General features: G+C 43.9%; 1 protein-coding gene across 1 annotated transcript in view; it reads right to left on the bottom strand.

The window, feature by feature from the left end:
• Window positions 1-8,402: 8,402 nt before the first annotated feature.
• MREG (melanoregulin) overlaps window positions 8,403-22,255 on the bottom strand; it is a 56,522-nt gene continuing 42,669 nt past the window's right edge. The window contains exons 3-5 of the mRNA XM_029068216.1: window positions 13,511-13,601; window positions 10,234-10,397; window positions 8,403-9,698 (exon numbers count right to left, since the gene is read on the bottom strand). Coding sequence (XP_028924049.1) covers window positions 9,564-9,698; window positions 10,234-10,397; window positions 13,511-13,601 — 390 coding nt within the window. The 3' untranslated portion in view covers window positions 8,403-9,563. The remainder of the gene's footprint in view (window positions 9,699-10,233; window positions 10,398-13,510; window positions 13,602-22,255) is intronic.

Raw genomic sequence — 22,255 nt, 5'->3', positions numbered from 1 at the left:
GTCAATGCGGGGGGAGTGTTGTGTGTGTGTGTGCACCTGCACGCACGCATGCACTTTTGTTCTCTCTAAAGTAGTCAATCACCTTGCTACCTCCTACCTCAAGTCATTATTCTTCTATTACAACCAGCGAGCACACTTCACGCCTCTGGTGTCAACCCATACACCGTACCCTCCATCTCATCTACCTCACTCCCAACCTCTTTCCCACATGGTGCCTCTATCCTGGAACTGCCTGTCTCCTCAAATCCAACAGACAAGAACTCTCCCCACCTTCAAAGCCTTACTGAAGGTGCATCTCCTCCAAGAGGCCTTCCTGACTAAACCCTCATTTCCCTTGGTCCCATTCCCTTCTGCGTTGCCCTGATTAGCTCCCTTTCTTTACCATCCCTCCCCACCATATGACATTTATGTACCTATAAGTAATTTATTTATTTATATTAATGTCTGTCTTTCCCTCTAGACTGATAGCTTGTCGTGGGTAGGGAATATTATATTGTTATATATGCTATATTGTACTTTCCCAAGCACTTAGAACAGTGCTTTGCACACAGTAAGCATGCAATAAAAATGAATGATTGACTGAATCATATGTAAACTAGCCCCCACTGTCCCCTATGCCTGGGTTTTCACCTCTCTGCGTCTCTCTGTTTCTAGTTCTGTCGGTTAGTCTGTCTCTCTCCTGTCCCACCTTCCTGCCCCTCCTCATCATTCTTGGACCCTTGGTCCTTCTGCCAAAGAAATTCCACCTCTTAGAATCCCTTCCTCCTCCTCAGAGGCCTCACCCTTTAGCTCACAGAAAGTTCCCCCAAATTGGATCACTTTAATTTTCATTTTAACCCATTCAAAAAGGGTTGAATTTTCAGTCTCTACTCTCCTCTGGCTCACTCAGGCAAAAAGAGGCCACAGAAATCCTAATCACTGCACTTATCTTCCTGACTTTTAGAGTCAGACTTGAAGTTGTTAAAAGTTTCTGGCAACCCGCAACTTAATTCTGAGTCACTGAAAGATTAGCCTCTCACTCTGAATAATGGGTAATCAAACTTCAACTGAAGAAAACTAGATTTTAAACCCTCAAGTTGAGGGCATCCCATTCATTCTATTGTAACCGTCATTGTCATTACCAGGATTCTTTGAGCAGTTATTATGGGTTCGAAAATGAACTAGGCACTTAGGAGTCTAAAAGTCTTTTCATGGGTGTTTTGTTAAACCCCAAAATGCCTTTAATTTCTAATTAAAAGTCAGGTAAAGTCAGAATAATCCATTGATTTTACTCTTCAGCCTATGAGTGCTACTTTGTCTGGAAACTGGGTCATGAACAGAACAGATGAGTTCTCCAAAGCCACTTTTCCTTCTTTCCTCTTTAGACAGGGTGTGTCTTTGATTCCTTAATTCCATAAATAATGTTGGAATCACCCTCCAAGTTTATCCTTCACTCTTAGTTCATGTAATACTCTATAGCTTCTCCACATTATAATACCCCTAATTCACCCAGCCCTTTCTCTCTCTCTCTCTCTCTCTCTCACACACACACACACACACACACACACACACTCACTCTTGATCCTTGCTGCATGAATAAATATAAAACATAAGTTCATAAATGCCTACTGCCTTACCATAACTCTATCCAATGATTAACCCCATTTTCCCTTACCTTGAAGGCATAAAAATACACCAATGCTGCCATCTTCTGGATTACAGACATAATTCAGTTCATTCAATGAATGGGTTCTTCATTAGACAACTCAAAACTGTGCTGGGAGGTATTTATTGAACACTTGTGTGTACAACACTGGGAGAGTTCATAGACGTATTTCCTGCCCACGAGGAACTTAGAGTCTAGAATGAGACAGACATTGAAGTGAATATAGATAAGTATATAAGTGCTGTGGGGCTGAGGGGCCGGTGAATAAAGGGTGCAAGACCAAGTGAGAGGGTGACACAGAAGGGCGAGGGAGTAGGGGAAATGAGGACTTAGTTGGGGAAGGCCTCTTGGAGGTGATGTGATTAAGGCTTGATGGTGGGAAGAGTGGAGGTCTGTTGGATATGAAGGGGGAGGGACTTGTAGACCAAAGGCAGGATGTGAGCCGGGGTCAGTGGTGAGACAAACAAGATTGGGGTACACTGAGTCAGTTGGTGAGGATGAGCTGTTTCTGTTTTAGAATTTTCTGGTCCTTTTCAAGTGTAGGCCTAGCCCACCTCAGACTACAAAAGAGCTTAATGGGGACTACACAGTTACATGATTTCCATCAGCCTCCTAAGAACATGCTGGCCTTCTTGATTCAACTATTTCTTTGTCCATCACTGTATTGTTAGTCAGTAGGCTGTCTAGCTAACAAGACTGGGGCAAGTAAATATTGAAATTTCAGTAGTCGTTAGCTCTCCCAATGAAAACCAGGTCTTAAAGGCAGCCTTGCAAAGATGCAAAAATGTTTTATCAGCCATAAACCTGATCATAGTCTTCTGAGTTGACTATTGCCCATTGGTTAGTGAAACAACTAAAATCGGTTTGTGCTCATGAGTATAAACATTTTTTTTTCCTAGTAACATCGAAGTTCTCTATACAGTGGACATGCAGAATTATCCTCCATACTCTCCCGTGGAACTCCTACAGAACAGTGCCTCTGGACAGATGCCAGATCATCTCATTCAAGAAGAAAAATAATCAGTCAGTCAATAGAGCTTACAGCTTATCATACTAAGTATGTGGGAGAGTACAATACAATAGAATTGGTTGACATGTTTCCTGCCAAAATGATCTTGCAGTGTAGCAGGGGAGAGAGGTATTAATATGAATAAATAACAGATTTGTACATAAGTGCTGTGGGCTGAGGGTAGAGTGAATACCAAGTGCCTAAAGGATACTGATCCAGGTTTATAGATGACACAGAAGAGAGAAGGAGCTGGGAAATAGAGGGCTTAATTGTAAAAAGCCTCTTGGAGGAGATGTAACCTCAATAAGGCTCTGAAGGTGGGGAGTGTATTGGTGTGGTATATGTGGAGGAGGAGGGAGTTCCAGACCAGAGGGTGGTTGTAAGAAAAGGGGTCAGTGGCAAGATAGATGAGATTGAGGAATGGTGTGCAAGCTGGTACTAGAGGAGTGAAGTGTTTGTGGGATGGACTGTAGTTGATCAGTGAAGTAAGTTGGGAAGGGACAAGCTGATTGAGTGCTTTAAAGTTGATGGTAAGGAGTTTCTGTTTGATGCAGAGATGGATGGGCAACCACTGGATACACTTGAGGAGTGAGGAGATATGGAGTGATTTTTTTTTTTTTTTAGAAAAATGATAGGGCGGCAGAGCAAAATATGAACCTGAGTAGGAGGCAAGGAAATCAGTGAGGAGGCAGATGCAGTAGTCAAGGCCGGATAGGATCAGTTCTTGGATCAGCATACTAACAGCTTGGATGGAGAGGATAGGGCAAATTTTAGTGATGCTGTGAAGGATAACCAACAGGATTTGGTGATAGACTGAATTTGTGGGTTGTATGAGAGAGATAATGCCAAGATTACAGGCAAGTGAGGCAGGGAGGATGATGGCAAACTAAAAATCAAGAGAGAACAGAAAGTTAAAAGTAGCTAATACACAAGGATGCCAGTCTCTGCTCCACTAGACCCTAAGCTCCAGGAAGCAGAGATCACATCTACCAGCACTTCCGAGTGCTTAGACAGTAATCGCTCAATAAATACCATTGCTTTTTGTGACTTTGTCTCTGCCTCGGAAACAGACGGGTGGTAGCACCACCTAGTGCTCAGAGAGGATCTTCCTGACTTCCTGCCTACAGTCCAACAGAAAGGAAAACTGTCCTCCGGTGTTGGTGAGAAGCAAATCAGTCAAGCCCCATTGGGACATCTGCCCCCCAGTTAAGATGAACAAAGTCACGGAGGCTTTGTGACACAACATTGTGTAAGAGGTTGGAGGTCCCCACTGTTGCTACCCACTACCCAACTGTGTGGAATCTAAGTTGGGGCACTTATCCTGTATTTGCAGGTCTTGAAGCTCCTTAGTGGCTTATGGTGGATTCACAGTACCTTTCCAGACCTGTATTAGTAATAACAACAATAACACCAATTATAATAATAATTACTATTGTACCCATTAAGTGCTTAATTAATCAAATGTATTTTCTGAGCACCTAATATGTGCAGGGCCCTGTACTAAGTGCTTGGAAGAGAACAACATCACAATATAACAGACATTCCCTGCCCACAGTGAGCTAACGGTCTAGAGGGGGAAACAGATATTAATATGAATAAATTACAGATTTGTACATAAATGCTCTGGGACTTGGGGAGTGTGAATAAAGGGAGCAAGTCAGGGCGAAATGGAAGGGAGTGGGAAAAAGGGAAATTAGGGTTTAGTCGGAGAAGGCCTCTTGGAGGAGATGTGCCTTCAACAAGACTTTGAAGGTGGGGAGAATAATTGTCAGATAGGAAGAAGGAGGGTGTTCCAGGCCAGAGGCAGGACGTGGGCAAAAGGTCGGAGACAAGATAGATTAGATGTGACTAACCACTGTTTTAAACCAGAGATAAATATAAATTAATCAAATTGGACAGTCACCTACTCTACCTAATCCACATTTCTTCTCTCCTCTGTGACCCTTCCCCCCAACACCTCAAAACTCAGCAAGTCTAAAACTGAGCTCATCTTCCCTCCAAAATCCACCCCTCCTAACCCTCCTATTTATGTTGCTAACACCCCCATCCTCTTTGTCCCAGCAGCCCTGAACCTTCAGGTGACTCTCAGTGGAGCCTGCAGGGCTTCACCTTCCTCACGCCCGTCACTGGGGTGGGAAAGGGTGAAGGCTGAAAGCAAGTGGGAAGGGAAGGAGCCTAACTACTTATGATAACAGCCGAGGTGGTGATTCAGGAAGCCAGGGCCCACTAAGGAACCAGCAGTCCCCCAGAACCTGTAAATTATAGACCAGGTGGCCCTCAGTAGGGCCAGACCAACAAGACCTCACCATGGCAACCGGGAAGGTGCAGAAGCCAGTGTGACAATCGATTTTGACAACATTGAAGACTCATCTGCTTCATCATACTAATCGCATATAACATATGACCACATGCCAAGCCTGAACAGTAGCCAGGGAGCAGGAAGGGAGGTGCCTTGCATCCCTCCCTCTTCCAGACAACATTCAAGTGAACCACGGGTGACAGGAATGTGAGCTCACTCCCTGACTTGCTGCCTTTATTCACTTCCCCCACCCCAACCCCACAGCACTTATGTATCTGTAATTTATTTAGTTACATTAAGTACTACATTTATTTTTATTAATGGCTGTCACCCCCTCTAGATCGTAAGCTCATTATGGGCAGGGAATGTGCCTGTTATATTGCAGGATCATACTCCCCTGAGCACTTATGGTCCAGTGCTCTGCTCGCAGTAAGTATTCAATAAATAAGATTGATGGATTAGAGCAGTGGACTCGGACTTCATTTGCTTTCTCAGGGGAGGGTCCACTGGGGTTGGGGTAACAATTCTGGGAACGTGCCAGCAATGAGAACCAACGATTTTTTGTGTGTTTAATGGTATTTGTTAACCTATGTGGCAGGCACAGTACTAGGAGCTGGGGTAGATACAAGCCAATCAGGTCAGACACAGTCCATGCCTCACATAGGGATCACAGCTTTAATTCCCATGTTACAGATGAGGTAAGCAAGGCCCAGAAAAGTAAAGTGACTTTCCCAAGGTCATACAGCATGACAAGCCAATCAGGTTGAAAACAATCTATACCCCACATGGGGCTCAAAGTCTAAATCCCATTTTACAGCTGAGTGAGACCTAGAGAGAAGTGAAGTGATTTCCCAAGGTCACAGTTCAGACAATTTGGGGGAACCAGAATTGGAACCCATGTCTTCTGACTCCCAGGCCCCTGCTTTATCTGCTAGGCCAGGACGCTTCTCCAGTATTCACCAGGACCGCCCCCACCGCCACAAAACACAACTAGCCATCCACTCATAACCTCCTTGTCTGCCTCTCTTGCTGCCTCCCCATGCTGGTCACCCACAGCGACCCACCCAACAGCTTACTCCCATCCGACACCCTCCGACCATCCTCTCCCCCCAAAAACCCAGCTAATAACAAGAACACCTGTAGCATTTTTAAGCACTGACTTAGCGCCAAGCACCATACTAAGTGCTGAGGTAGCTACAAGTTAATCAGGTCCCACATGGTTCTCACAGTCCAAATGGAAGAGAGAACAGATACTGAATCCCCATTTTGCAGATGAGGGAACTGAGGCACAGAGAAGTCAACTGATTTGCCTAAGGTCATACAGCAGGTATGTGATGAAGCAGGGCTTAGAATCCAGGTCCTCTGACCCTCAGGCCCATATTCTTTCAACTTAGTCTTGCTGCTTCCAATGGCAGATGAAGTCTGTGGACCCCCTCCACACGGACAGCAGAATCCTTTTCACTTTCTTCTCACTCTTATTTTGGTTGAAATTGCTCAAAAAATTTATAATAACCTATTACCTTCATGTCTATTTTGACATTTTGCAATCTGTTTTCTGCCCCCTTTTTTCCACTGAAACCTTTATCTCCAGGGTCTCTGATGACCTCCTACTTGTCAAATCTAAGAAACCCTTCCCTATCCTAATACTCCTCAATCTCTTGGCTGCCTTTGACATTCTGGATCATGCCCTTCTCTTGGAAACATGATCTAACCTGGGTACCAGATGAACTTGCATCTAGCCCTGCATTTAATGCAGTGCTTGACACATATTAAGTGCTTAACAAATACCATGGTTTTCCTCCATTTTCTCTTGGTCTTCCTTTTCCTCTCACCCCTAAACTGCGGGAGTCCCTCAAGGCTCTGACTCCCCTTCTCATTTTACATTCTCTCCCTTGCATCTGGATTTGCACACTGAATTTACCCCTCCCTCAGTCCCACAGCACTTATGTACATATTCTTTATTTATATTGTATGCCTCCTCCTCTAGACTGTAAACTCCTTATGGGCAGAGAATGTGTCTACCAGCTCTGTTATACAGGACTCTCCCAAGTGCTTAGTACAGCACACCAGATTGATTGGAAAGCTCATCTACTTTCCACAGGTGCAACTACCAGATCTTTGTGTACATCTCCCAAATCTACCTCCCTTATCTCTCCTCCACCTCTACAATTTCACCTTTCCTCCTGCCTCCAGGACAGGAAGTCCTTCAGGCATCTCAAGCTAAATATATTCCAAAATGAACTCATCATCTCTTCAAAATCCTCTCCTCTATCTGCTTGGCCCCCAGAGTTAATAACACTACCTTCCTCTCCATTCCCCCCTTCAAGGCTATAAGCTCCTCATGGGCAGGGATCATGTCTACCAACTTAATTGTATTGTATTCTCCCAAGGGATTAGTATAGTGCTCTGCACACAGTAAGTGCTCAAAAAATACCATTGATTGTTCCATCAATTGACTGATTAACTGAATGCTCTCTGAAGCTTGCAACTTTGGCATTATCTTTGCCTCTTCTCTCTTATTCAACCTCATATTTACTCTGTCCTTAAAACCTGCAATTACTTCTGCACTGGCCTTCATTGTTGGTCTTCCTGCCTCCAGTCCTTCCTTCGGTTGACCGCCCAGATGATTTTTCTAAAACATCTTTCTGCCTATGTCTTCCAGATCCTCAAAAACTTCCAAGGATTACCCACTCGTCTAGCATCAAGTAGAAATTGCAAACAGAGGCTTGCTTAATGCCACATATACAGGCCTCCTGGCTCATTGAGAGAGCAGTTTGGAAAAGCAAACCTGCAAAACCTACCATAGTGGGGAGACTTCCATTTTGCACAATCTTTAAGATACTCCATCAGCTCTCTCCCTCCTACTCACCTCTCTCCCTCCTACTCATCCACTCTCTTCTCCTACCACAGCCCAGGTTCCAATCTTCATTATTCTCAAACTACCTTACTGGGCCTTGTTATCTCTCTTGCCACTGAACTCCTGTCACACTCTTTCCCCTGCCTGAAACTCCCTATACCACCCTCAAAACTCAAAAGATGACAGCTCTCCCAACTTCAAAGCCCTTCTTTAATCACATCTTCTTCAGGAGGTTCATTGTGAGCAGGGAATATGTTTACCAACTTGGTTATATTGTATTGTACTGTGTGCTCAGTATAGAGCTCTACACACAGTAAGCACTCAATAAATACCTACAGTGGATTGAGGAAGCTACCTACAGTAGATTGAAGAGGCTTTCCCCAGTGATTTGCATTAATTCCAGGTTCTGTCTCCCTCACAACATTTCCGCATTTCTATACCAGCACATTTTACTGCCACTATGTTCCAATACAAAGCTGCAAACTGAATCAACCAGAAATAAAGGCAGAGTTACAATTCTGTGTTTTCTACAAACTCAGTCTCATCTAATTGGTAGAATAAAGAAGTCAAAAGATATAAAACATGAAAGAACTTGACTTTCAGGCTTTTTATTGACAATATATAATGGACTTCTATCTTTCCTGATATTGCTAAACATCATATATTGATTTTTTCCACAATATATAAAGAAATATAGACTTATATTACATTTGCATACTAGCATCCATCATTTCAGTAGCTCTAAATAGCAGCAAATATGCTATATTCATAAATTGGGGACAAGAACTATGTCTTGAAACAATTCCTTAATAACAAAATAGCTAAAGAATATTAAAATGTTTCAGTCTGAACCATTGACAGTGCTTTCTAGATTGTATTCAACAGGTTATTTTGCCTATAAAAATGACAGACTTTAATGACTTCCATACCAAGTACAGAAAATCAAAATAGCAGAGCCTTCAACACAGAAAGCTTATAAATTAATGACACTTGGATCGAAAAATCTTCATGTCCAGACAAGACTCTTGCTGAAGCTTCAAGATTCCATCTTGAATGATTGTAGAAGAATTTCAGTCTTTGGAGGGGAGAGCTGCCTCTAAATTCCTACCACAACACTATGCACTGGAACGAATTTGGAACCAAGCACAGTAGAACTTTCTCAATCATGGGATGTTGGCTCATTTTCATCACTCTGATTCAGTCCTCGGCAACAGAGGGGAAGCCAAATTTGCATCTGATTTGTGTTACGGTCCTCCGCATGGATGACCAATTGCTTCCCAATTGCAAACAGAGGCTTGCTTAAAACCATATATACAGGCCTTCTGCCTCGCTGAGAGAGCAGTTTGGAAAAGCAAACCTGTTAAACCTACCATAGTAGGGAGCCTTCCATTTTGCACTTACCTGTTTAAGAAGGGACATACGGAAAATGGGTTGTCTTTAGAAGCTGGAAATTCAGACCGATAAACTGCAATTAAAGATATCCCAGCACAACCCAACTAAATTTAAGAAAACATAGGAGGAAACCACCACAATCATTCCAGATCAATGACTACCTTTCAAGTACCTACCCATCGGTAGGTCGAAGAATGTTTTTGGTATTTCCCCACCCCCAAACTCTTCCCTGTGGCCGGGGATGCAGCTGGATCATGGCAACACCCAACCCTGATTCACTGTTGGCCATATTCCTTGCTCATGCTGTGCTCGGGTTTTATAGAGAGGAGGCCCTGAGGAAGACACCCTTTGGGAAATTCCTCTAGGGCCCTGGAACGGAAAGGTGTTTGAGCTCTTTCTGGTGGCCATTTGTGGGGGGCACACAAGGTCTCCTTGGGTATGCATGGCTGGCTAGTCTCAAGAATTCTTCTGCGGCATCCAGAGCAATAAGGCGATCCTGCCAAAGAAGAGAAGGAGTCAAATGAGACATTGTAGTCACCTCCATTTCGAGGACAAGCCTGGGGTGTGCCAACCAGATTCCCTTTCACCAATTCTTTTCCCACAGGATCTTTCCAGAGATTCAATCAACCCATGGTATATATTAAGTGCTTATCCTGGGCAGAGCACTGTGTTATGTGCTTGGGAGGGCACAGTTCAACAGATGGGCAGAAACAATCCCTGCCCACAAGGAGCTTACAGTCTAGTGGAAACACATATTTAGTCTGTTTGCTACTTTCCCATTTGGTATTTCTCCTGAGAGTTATTTTAGAAAATAGAATCTTGGGATTTTGCCTTTTTCTCTAATTGATCCCTGAGTTTGTAAAGGGGATACATGCCCTGTGATTCTTTCCCTGAGTTTACACAAATAACTTAAAACCCAGCAAAAGATGCAGCCTATTTTAAGACTTAGAGAAAAAAATTAGAGGCAAACCCTTAAATTTACTATTCAAATCTTAATGCCTAAAACAAGCCATTAAAAATAAGCCATTTACCACCACAAAGAGATATCTCTCTGATAACCCCCAGCTGTTTGGGAAAATACTGGTTTCCTCAGCCAGCTTTAATAGCATCTCCCGGGCCTTTCTTGTATTCTGAGAATCGCTGATGGTGCTGAGATAAGTAACTGATAACAAGGAATCTGCTTCCTTCTGAAAGCCTAAAAGAGAAAACATTTGTCCCAAATTTAGATCTTCCAAACAAACAATTCTTTAGTGGTCTATACCAAACAGATTATCTGCACAACACACATCAAAATAACAAGATCTAATATGTATATAGATAATAAGATTTTAACAAATCTAACTAAGTGCCATTCACTGGGTTAAGCCTGGGGATAGATTTAGAATAATCGGAATGGACACATGGGGCTCACAATCAAAGCAGAAGGGAGAACAGGTATTCAATGCCTATTTTATGGATGAAGAAACTAAGGCACAGGGAAATCAAATAACTTGACCAAGGTCACACAGCTTGCAAGTGGTGAAGCCTAATTAGAATCCAGGTCTACTGATGCCCAATCTTATGCTCTTTCCATTTGGCAACACTGTTGACCACGATCTCCTTAATGGACAATGTTTTTTTTTTTCCTCGGGGCCAGTAAACATTAATTTATTCAATTGTTAACCCTAACTTACTTGTCCAGAGAATTGGATCTGTGAAGTGGCAACTCCAATGATTTATAGTTTGCCAAGTGCTGATTAATTTGTAACTACCCCAGCACATAGAACAGTGCTTGGCACATAGTAAGCACTTAACAAGTACCATAATTATTATTATTATGTACCAGGCACTGAACTAAGTGCTGGAGTAATTACAAGCTATTTATGGGGCTCATAATCTTAATCCCCCTTTTACAGATGAGGTAACTAAGGCCCAGAGAAGTCAAGTGACTTGCTCAAGGTAATTGAGCAGACAAGAGGCAGAGCCAGGATTAGAACTCAGGTCCTCTGACTCCCAGGCCCGTGATCTTTTCACTAGGGCACACTGTTTCAGCATGGCTCAGTGGAAAGAGCCCGGGCTTGGGAGTCAGAGATCATGGGTTCGAATCCCGGCTTTGCCACTTGTCAGCTGTATGACTGTGGGCAAGTCACTTAACTTCTCTGGGCCTCAGTTACCTCATCTGTAAAATGGGGATTAACTGCGAGCCTCACGTGGGACAACCTGATTACCCTGTATCTACCCCAGTGCTTAGAACAGTGCTCAGCACATAGTAAGCACTTAACAAATACCAACATTATTATTATTATTATATATATATATACATATATATATATATATATATATATATATATATACATATACATTCAGAATATCCTTACCAATAGTCAATAGTCAAAGAGAAGCAGTGTGCCCTAGTGGATAGAGCACAGTCCTGGAAGTCAGAAGGACCTGGGTTCTAATGCAGACTCGGTTAAGTGTCTGCTGAGTGCCCCTGCAGGCCAAATGGCTATTGAGTAAATAATTCAAAAACCAGATTACTGAGGCTGCCATGACCTGGGAAGCAGAGGCATCAACTTGGCCTCTAGTTCCAGAACCACCCAACTGTATACAAGGCAACAGTGCTGTTCAGTTGACTATTATAAAAGCTTTGTTACAAAGCATACTAGGGGAAAAGGAAGTGAGTGATGGTCCAGGAAACAGTACTCAATATGTACGATTTAATGAATGAATGAATGAATACCAAAGGGATGAGTCACTGCTGACTGGTAAGGAGGACTAAATAAATGTACAAATGCTTCAGGTAAAATCTCTCCAGGGAAGGATTCAAACAGCATGGACTAGTGGATAGAGCATGGGTTGGGGAGTCAGAGGATCTGGGTTCTAATTCCTGCTCTGCAACTTGTCTGCTGTATGACCTTGGGCAAGTGACATGGCCTAGTGGATACAGCGCCAATCTAGGAGTCAGAAAGACCTGGGTTCTAATCATAGCTCCCCCATTTGTCTGTTGCATGACCTTGGGCAAGCCACTTCACTTCTCTGCACCTCAATTACCTCAACTGGAAAATGGAGATTAAGAGTGTAAGCCCCATGTGGGACAGGGACTGTGTTTAACCTGATTACCCCAGAGCTTAGAACAGTGTTTGGCACACAGTAAGTACTTAACAAATAATATTACTATTAATGAAAATAGTTTCTTCACTTCTCCGTGCTTCAATTATCTCATCTGTAAATCATGGATTAAGAAAAGCAGTGTGGTTCAATGGAAAGAACACAGGCTTGGGAGTCAGAGGTCATGGGTTCTAATACCAGCTCTGCCATTTCTCAGCTGTGTGACTTTGGGCAAGTAACTTAACTTCTCTGTGCCTCATTTACTTCATCTGTAAAATGGGGATTAAGGCTGTGAGCCCCACATGGGACAACCTGATTATCTTGTATCTACCCCAGTGCTTAGAACGGTGCCTGGCACATAGTAAGTGCTTAACAAATGCCAATACTATGATTGAGACTGTGAGCCCCATGTGGGACAGGGACTGTGTCCAACCTGATCTGCTTGTATCCACCCCAGTGTTTAATTCACTGCATGGCACATAGTTAAGCACTTAACAAAAATAGAGAACCAGCGAGGCTTAGTGGAAAGATCACAGGGTTGGAAGTCAAAGGTCGTGGGTTTTAATCTCAGCTCTGCCACCTGTTGGCTGTGTGACTTTGGGCAAGTCACTTAACATCTCTGGGCTTCAGTTATCTCCTCTGTAAAATGGGGATTGAGACTGTAAGCCCCACCTAGGACAACCTGATAACCTTATATCTCCTCCAGCACTTAGAAAAGTGCTTGGCACATAGTAAGCGCTTTACAAATATCATCATAATAATAATTATGATTATTATTAAGACTGTGAGCCCCATGTGGGATGTGGACTGGGCCCAACCTCATTGCTTGTATCTATCTCAACAGTTAATATAGTGCCTGGCACATGGTAAATGCTTAAGAAATACCATTAAGAAACAAATAAAAAAAACTATAAACTTCTTCTCTACAAAGGTATCAGGCAACCAAGTTTGCCCACCTATAGGAATCCTACGAGATACCTGTGTCTATGACCTTCCAGTTATGATGCCAGATAGCAAACCCAACTCATCCTATATAGCTGTGCTCAAAGACATCTACAGGAACCTGGAAGTTTGGGTCAGAATGCATTTCTGATCTCTGGAAAACTCTTCCCACTCGAAAGTCAGGGAGCATCATCAAAAGTCCTTGAATTCAGTAGGGCACTGGCAAAATACATTAACCCAGGGCTCATCCACCTCCACTCAGAATATTTTCAAACTCACCTAAATCCTCCAAAATACGTTTCCATCGGTTTTGCACTTCCCTTCTAATTTGCCTCAAGGCGTAGATATCATAGTTGAGTTTTTGCCACTTCTGCCAAATTGGGAAAGTAAAAACAATCAACTTTGTTAGAATCTTCTTCACATTTTGTTCCCAGGAATTTTCACACCATTTATCACTGATTTATGAGGTCACAGACGTGATTCAGCTAAGAGTAGCAGCACACACCACAGCAATAGACTCACATCCCTGACACAATCTGTTGCCCAAATCAGCAGCTTTCTCACACACACACACACACACACACACACACACACACACACCTTTTTCTTCCTCCTCCCTCACCCCCCATTCCCTAATCAATCAATCATATTTATTGAACACATTGTACGCAGAGTACTGTTCTAAGAGCTTGGGGGAGTAGAATAGAACTACATAACAGACACATTCCTTGCCCATAATGAGCTTACAGTCTAGAAGGGGAGACAGACATTAATATAAACAAATAAATTGTGGATAGGTACATAAATGCTTTGGGGCTGGGAGAGGGCATGAGTAAAGGAAGCAAATCAGGGCAATGCAGAAGCATAGAAAGGAGTAGAACAAAAGGAAAAGAGGGTTTATTCAGGAAAAGGTCTCTTAGAGGAGATATGTTTTCAATAAGGCTTTGAAAGGGATGAGAGTAACTGTCTGTCAGATATAAAGAGAAAGGGACTTCCAGGCCAGAGGCTGGACTTGGGTGAGAGATTGGTGGTGAGGTGGTGAGGTAGACGAGACGGAGGTACAGTGAGCAGGTTGGCATTAGAGGAATGAAGTTTGAGGGCTGGGATATAGTAGGAAAGCAGCCAGGTGACGTAGGAGGGGGCAAGGCGTAAGGGCCAAGGAGCTGACCCCAATAAGTTCCTCATGAGGAACAGATCAAGGAAACACTTCCTGTGCCCTCAGCTGGTGATACTCTCTGGATGGTGAGCAATAGGTTGGAGGATCGCTCCATCAATGGTATTTATTGAGAATTTACTGTGTGCGGAGCACTATACTAAGCTCTTGGGAGAGTACAATTCAACCTTCCCTGCCCACAACGAGTTCACAGTCTAGAAGGTGCAGAATTACTTGATGTCAAGGAATAAAAACCACTGAGGGGATTTCTGGTCAATCAGTCAAGCATATTTATCAAACTCTTACCGTGTGCAGAACACTGTACTAAGTGCTTGGGAGAGTATAATTTATTAGAGTTGATAGACACATTCCAGACCACACAAGGTGGACTTGGGCTACTGCACAAGAGAGGTAGAAATGGGACTTGCCTAGGTCACACAGCAGACATGGCAGAGCCAGAATTAGAACACAGGTCTTTCTGACTCCCAGGCCCTTGCTCTATCCACAAAGCCATGCTGCTTCTCCGTACAGTGTTCTGCACTCAGTAAGTGCTCAATAAATACCACTGATTGATTACTGATGTAGGAAACTGTGGGTCTGATTGGGCAACTTCCCTCTGCTTAGGGCTTTGATTTACAGCTCAGAACACCATCTCAGGCCTCAAGGCCTCACACCTTGAACTGGAAATTCAATTAGCCACAAAGCAGGTCAAAAGTTTGAAACCCCTTGGTGCTTCAACAGGATTCGGGAAAAGGGCCCCTTAGAGTGTCTGGATCCTTTTAGAAGGCTTGACCAAACTGATATGGCCATGGCATAAATGATAAATTTCCCCTTTAACTGACCACACACAAAAGTGTACTCTTTGTCATTATCCCACTAATCTATAAGTTTCTGTTGGGCAGGGATTGTGATTGACAACTTTCAAGGCCTTAGTACTTTCTCTACACCCAGCAAGCGCTCAATAAATACCACTGACTGATTAAACCAAAAAAACCTCTTCCAAATGCTTGGCTTAAGCCATTTTATGATTTTCCATCTCCTCTGATTCAACAGAAACTGTTAATCAATTGTATACCCTGAGGACTTACTGAGTACTTTGGAAAGGACACTAATAGTAATTGCAAGTTCTGCCCTTGGAGGACTTACAATCTAATGGATTCTGATCATTCTGATGAAAGTAATTTTCTTCTGGCAGGTCTGGACTTAAGGAGAGTCCAGATTCCCCCCTCCTCCCTCTACCAAGCCCTGATGACATCCTCTGGGTCTTAAAACCTATCTTTTTTTTCTCTTCCAGGGATGAGGAAGATTGAGGCTCCATGCCAAGCAAACCCTTTGAATGTTACCCACATCATGTTTCTCAAATAAGCCCTTTCAGAACAGCAAAGAGATCATTCGGGGTCCAGCTAGTCAACCTCCCTCCCGAAGTTGGCTGCAAGAACTTCAGAGGGCAGTGGGGGGTGGGAGGGAAAGGAATGGTCTTTTCTCCCTCCCTCATCTTCCCAGACAAACATGTGTCCCTGTGGCTCCCCAGAGGTACCCAAGCCCATGATGCAGGCAGAAACAGAGGTTAGATGGCTCAGTGGGTTTCTAATGGACAAACCAAAAGGATTCTGAACAAGTTAACTAGGAAACAAAGCCTAAAACACTTTCCCATGACCCTATCTACTTTCCATACTGAGACACAAAACCTTCTAGTTCACTTCCTTCTCCCTTTCCGCCCCATCCTCCTCCTCCTCCTCTTTCTCCCCTTTCTTTCCCCCTACCCTCTTCTCCTCTTCCTCCTCCTGCCTCAAAGTTCCTAGTTTCAGGTTCACTCTCTCCAGATCTGTTTTCTTTTTATGATATTTGTTAAACACTTACTATGTGCCACCCACTGAACTAAGCACTGAGGTAGATACAAGCTAATCAGGTTGGACCCAGTTCCTGTTCCCATTTTACAGATGAGGAAACCAAGGCCCAGAGAAGTTAAATGACTTGCCCTAAGTCACACAGCAGACACGTGGCAAAACCAGAATTAGAACCCAGGTCCTCTGACTCCCAGGCCTGTGCTCTTTCCACTAGGCCACAATTCTTCCTTCAAGATTTTCAGGTGCTGGGATAGAACTGCTACCAAACGACAAGATGGAGAGTTTCCCAGTTTAGGGTAAGGAGCCTCACTCCTCTGGGATCTTAAACATTGAATTCCAATATGGAGAAGCCTTCTTCCTAGGTCAGCTTCTCAAGGATTGCTCCCCAAATCTCCACTCAAACTGAGGGGCTCCTTCATCAACCCCTACCTCCTTTCCCAATCCCCACTTCCCGGTGACTGACTGGCTATATCCCACATGAAGGTACCAGATAGGCACCTGGTAATTAAATCCTGTTAGCCTTCCTTCAGGAAAGAGGTCAGTAGGACTGAGTGTCCTCCAAGCAATTTTTCACATTTCTCCTCTGCCCTCCTCTCCCCTGACTTCTTCTATGCGTATGGCCAGTATGAGTGTGGCCATCAGACAAGTAGACAAGTCCTTTCAATGCTTCTTTTCCCTTCCCCTGTATGTTACTGCTCACCCAGATTTGGTACTAGGTAAAGAGAAACAACATGGTCTAGACTGTCAGATCGCTGTGGGCACCAATGGCTACCAATTGTCTACCAATTGTCTACCAATGTCTACCAATATGTCTACCAATTCTGTTGCACTGTACTCACGCAAGCTTTTAGTACAGTGCTCTGCACATAGGTAGGGCTCAATAAATGCCATTGATGATGATGATGATGATGATGATAGTGGAAACTACTCAGTCCTGGGAGTCAGAGGGCTTTGCTTGCTGTGTGACTTTGGGCAAATCACATAACTTCTCTGTCACCTTAGTCACCTTATGTGTAAAATGAGGATTAACTCCTCCTCCCTTCAACTCAAACTGTCCCTTACGGGATAAGGATTGCATCCATCCTGATAAAGCTTGTATCTACTCCAGCTCTTAGAACAGTGCTCAACACATAGTAAGCACTTAACACACTGTGATTTTTTTAAAAAAATACATGTCATCTGCATTCTTAGCTCATTTCAGGGGGCACAGCCAGAAAAGTTACCTTCCAAATGGCCTGTTGCCTATAATCCCTGATTGTTATGGGTAATGTCTGGAGCTGGTAAGGTTTGTGCCCCTTGCAAGGAGCTGCACAGAGGGTTAGGATGAGCAGGGATTGTGTATTTCTCGGTCTTGCTCTAAAGCAGAAATTATACCACTAGGTGGCTTCGAGAGCCACCAGCGTATGGTTTGTGTTAAGCAGCTGCCTACAAGCAGATAACCTCTTCTGCCCCGCTCTTCCATCTCCAAGATCTGGATGGTCAACTCTGTACTTAAATGCATGGATTTCCCTGGCCCTGCCTTCTTCTCCTTAGCCTTCCTGAAACCGGCAGATTGCTCATCTGTGAACTCTTGGGAAGACGAAAGAAGACATAAAATAGAAAGTTAGGCCACGGGGATGTGTTTTATGACGCCAGGAAAAAGGCTGTGAGGAAGGAGGTTGAAACAGCTAAAAGAATCAATCAACCAATCGTACTTTTTGACTGCTTACTGTGTGCAGAGCACTGTACTCAGCGCTTCATCTCTAACAACCAGACTGCCCCAATGGGAAGTGAAAGGTGGGTTCAGAAAGGCAGGGGTTCTTCCAGGGGGCGGGGAGGTCTCTGAAGAGGCTGGGGTATAGTGCTCTGCCACTTGCCTGCTGTATAAGCTGGTTCAAGTCAATTCACTTCACTGAGCCTCAGTTTCTTCAGCTGTAAAATGGCAACTCAAAGTCTAGCCTCACTCCTACTTAGACTGCAAGCCTCCCGTGGGACAGGGACTTGGGTCTTCACTGATTATTGAATATCTACCCCAGCTTGTAGTACAAAGTTTGGCAATCAATCAACACTGTTATTGAGTGTTTACTGTGTGCACAGTAGCACAGAGAAGCAGTGTGACTGGAAAGAGCACGGGCTTGGGAGCCAGTGGTCATGGGTTTTAATCCCAGCTCTACTACTCAACTGTGTGACTTTGGGCAACTCACTTAACTTCTCTGTGTCTCAGTTAGCTCATCTGTAAAATGGGGATTAAGACTGTAAGCCCCTCATGGGACAAGCTGAATGCCTTGTATCTACCTCAGAGCTTAGAACAATGATTGGCACATAGTAAGCAGTTAACAAATACCATTATTATTATTACACTACTGCATTAAACACTTGGGAGAGACTACAGAGAATACTACAGAGTTGGGAGGCACAGTCCCTCCCCAGAGTGCAATTACAGTCTAGAGGGAGAGAAGACATTGATATAAATAAATAAGTTATGGAGATGTACATAAGTGTTGTGGGGCTGAAGGTGGGGCGAATAGCAAGTGCCCAAAGGGTACCGATCCAAGTATACAGATGGTGCAGAAGGGAGTGGGAGTTGGAGAAAAAAGGGCCTAATCAGGGAAGGAAGCAGCATGGCCTGATAGAAAAAGAATGGGCCTGGGTGGCAGAGGATCTGGGTTCTAATTCTGGCTCTGCCACTTGCTTGCTGTGTGACCTTGGGCAAGTCACTCTAACTCTCTGTTCACTCATTTTAACTTATTGAGCACTTACCATGTGCGAAGAACTCTGCCTCAGTTTTCTCAACTGTAAAAACTGGGATTCAGTATCTGTTCTCCCTCCTACTTAGACTATGAGCCCCGTTTCATTCAATAGTATTTATTGAGCGCTTACTAAGTGCAGAGCACTGTACTAAGCACTTGGAATGTACAATTTGGCAACAGAGAGAGACAATTCCTGCCCAATGACAGGCTCACAGTCTAATAGGGGGAGAGAGACAGACCAAAACAAGACAACATAATCACGATAAATAGAATTAAGGGGATGTACACCTCATTAGCAAAATAAATAGGGTAATAAAATATATACAAATGAGCACAGTGCTGAGGGGAGGGGAAAAAGGAGGGGAAGGAGCAGAGGGCAGAGGGGGAACAGAGGGAGCAGAGGGAAAAGGGGTAGCTCAGTCTGGGAAGGCCTCTTAGAGGAGGTGAGCTCTCAGTAGGGCTTTGAAGAGGGGAAGAGAGTTAGTTTGGCAGAGGTGAGGAGGGTACCAGGATAGCAGTAGGACGTGGGCCAGAGTGGGATAGGTGTGAACAGGGGACAGTGAGGAGGTGAACGGCAGAGGAGCGGAGCGTGCGGGGTGGGCAGTAGAAAGAAAGAAGGGAGGTGAGGTAGGAGGGGGCAAGGTGATGGAGAACTTTGAAGCCAAGAGTGAGGAGTTTTTGTTTCATGCGGAGGTTGAAAGGCAACCACTGGAGGTTTTTAAAGAGGGGAGTGACATGCCCAGAGCATTTCTGCAGAAAGGTGATCCGGGCAGGGGAATGAAGAATAGACTGGAGTGGGGAGAGATGGGGGAAGGGAGATCAGAGAGAAGGCTGACACAGTAATCCAGCTGGACAGGGACTGTGTCCAATCTAATTAAACTGTATCTAACCCAATGCTTAGAATAGTGTTTGACACACAGTAAACACTTATCAAATACCATAATCACTTAAGTTATCTTGGAGGCTGTGTGATCTTAATAAGGCACATAGAAAGCACTTAACAGATACCATTATTATTATTATTAGATACAAGACTCAACAATGTCCATCTATGAGACTTATAATAATAAGAATAATGATGGTATTGGCTAAGCAATTACTACGTGCCAAGCACTGTTCTAAGTGCTGGGGTAGATACAAGGTTATCAGGTTGTGCCATGTAGGGCTCACAGTCTGAATCCCCATTTTACAGATGAGGTAACTGAGGCACAAAGAAGTTAAGTGACTTGCCCAAAGTCACACAGCTGACAAGTCACAGAGCTGAGATTAGAACCCACAACCTCTGACTCCCAAGCCCATGCTCTTTCCACAATGCCACACCATCCCAATCAAGGCATCAATTGTAGTTATCGATTGCCTCCTGTGGGCAGAGAGAGCACTCTATTAAACACCTGGGAGCATGCAATAGAGGTGAAAGGCACAATTGTGACCTCAATAAACTGACACAGACAGAAGATAAATGACAGATAGAAGGAAGCTAAAAATGGAAAGATGGATAAGTACTTAAAAATTGAAGTATGTACATCTATGTGAACAAAGGCGTTAAAGGTGATGGTGTAAACGTGCTGAGGTGACAATTGGAAAAATAAAACTTGAGGAAAAGAAAGGAAAAGAAAAATGCAATCCGGGATAGCTTCCTGGAGGAAAAAAAGGATTTTGGGAATGCTTTGAAGATGGAGAGAGCTGTGGAGAAGAAGAAAAAGGGGAAAGTTCCAGGCAGGAAGGAGAGCATTCAGGCTTCCAACCCTCAGAGGCTCGAGACAAAATGAAGCTAATACAAGAGGAATGATCACACAATGCCCAAGTCGCAAAGCAGGAGATCACTTAGGAGAAGAAAAACAGTGCAGAGGGAAGATAAACTGTGACTAGGAGAACTGAAAAACAGAAACAGGTATATTTGCAAGAGGCAGATTGAGTGGGCCTAGCCAGACTGGCCTGGCTTGGCCGACATCAGGGTGAGGGAAAGAGTTGTAACCTATAGGCTCAGGTCCTGACTGGCCCCAACCCAGTCGATGACCTTGAAAAGAACCAGTGCATTTGGGATATTAGTTCCCTTACTGTGTCCCCAACATCTTAAATATTGTGAAGTTCATTCAACAGTATTTATTGAGCGCTTACTATGTGTAGAGCACTGTAGTTGTGAGCCCCTTGGCAGAAAAGGACTGTGGAAACTGCAATTATCATGATCCAGAAAAACTCAAAGGAGCTGATCTGTGACTTGTAGATAGCTGCTGACTGCTTTGATTTAAAACTGTAAGCTCATTATGGATAGGGAACATGCCTGCCAGCTCTGTAGTACTGTAGTAATAATAATAATTGTGGTATTTGTAAAGCGCTTACTATGTGCCAGGCACTATACTAAGCGCTGAGATGGATACAAGCAGATCGGGTTGGACACAGTCCTTGTCCCACACGGGGCTCACAGTCTAAATACTATTGAATGAATGAATTAATTAATCCCCATTTCACAGATGAGGTAACTGAGGCACAGAGAAGTGAAGTGACTCACCCAAGGTCACAGAGCAGACAAGTAATAATAATAATAATGTTGGTATTTGTTAAGTGCTTACTATGTGCCAAGCACCGTTCTAAGCACTGGGGTAGATACAGGGGAATTAGGTTGTCCCACATGGGGCTCACTGTCTTCATACCCATTTTACAGATGAGGCACAGAGAAGTTAAGTGACTTGCCCAAGGTTACACTGCTGACAAGTGGCAGAGCCAGGATTAGAACCCATGATCTTCTGACTCCCAAGCCTGAGCTCAATCCACTGCGCCATGCTGATTCTCCAAGCACTCTCCCAAGCGCTTAGTACATTGCTCAATAACTGCCATGGATCAAGAATGCCTGCTCCTGGTTGACTATTCTGCATCTGTGCTAGTGAAGGTCGAGGCAAAGAACAGCCAACCACTTGTTAATGGAGACCTAAAGAACAGGAGACCTTCAGCAATGCCATTATCACATGGGACCATAGGTCTTTTTCAGATGATTTGGGAAGTAGTGTGGCCTAGTGAATAGAACATGGGCCTGGGAGTCGGAAGGACTTGGGTTCTAATCCTGGCTCCGTCACTTGTCTGCTGTATGACCTGGGGCAAGACACAAATTCTGGGCCTCAGTTACCTCATCTGTAAAGTGGGGATTAAGCTTGAGCCCCATGTGGGACAGGGATTGTGTCCAACCTGATAATTTTGTATCTACCACAGTGCTTGGCACATAGTCAGCACTTAAATACCACCATTATCATTATTATTATTATTTTCAGTCTCTGACAGCAACAACAAAACCTGTACTCCC

The sequence above is a fragment of the Ornithorhynchus anatinus genome, chromosome 7, assembly GCF_004115215.2.
Source record: "Ornithorhynchus anatinus isolate Pmale09 chromosome 7, mOrnAna1.pri.v4, whole genome shotgun sequence".
Taxonomy (NCBI): domain Eukaryota; kingdom Metazoa; phylum Chordata; class Mammalia; order Monotremata; family Ornithorhynchidae; genus Ornithorhynchus; species Ornithorhynchus anatinus.
Note: the sequence above shows the minus strand (reverse complement) of the source record. Positions and strands in the feature narration are given on the sequence as shown.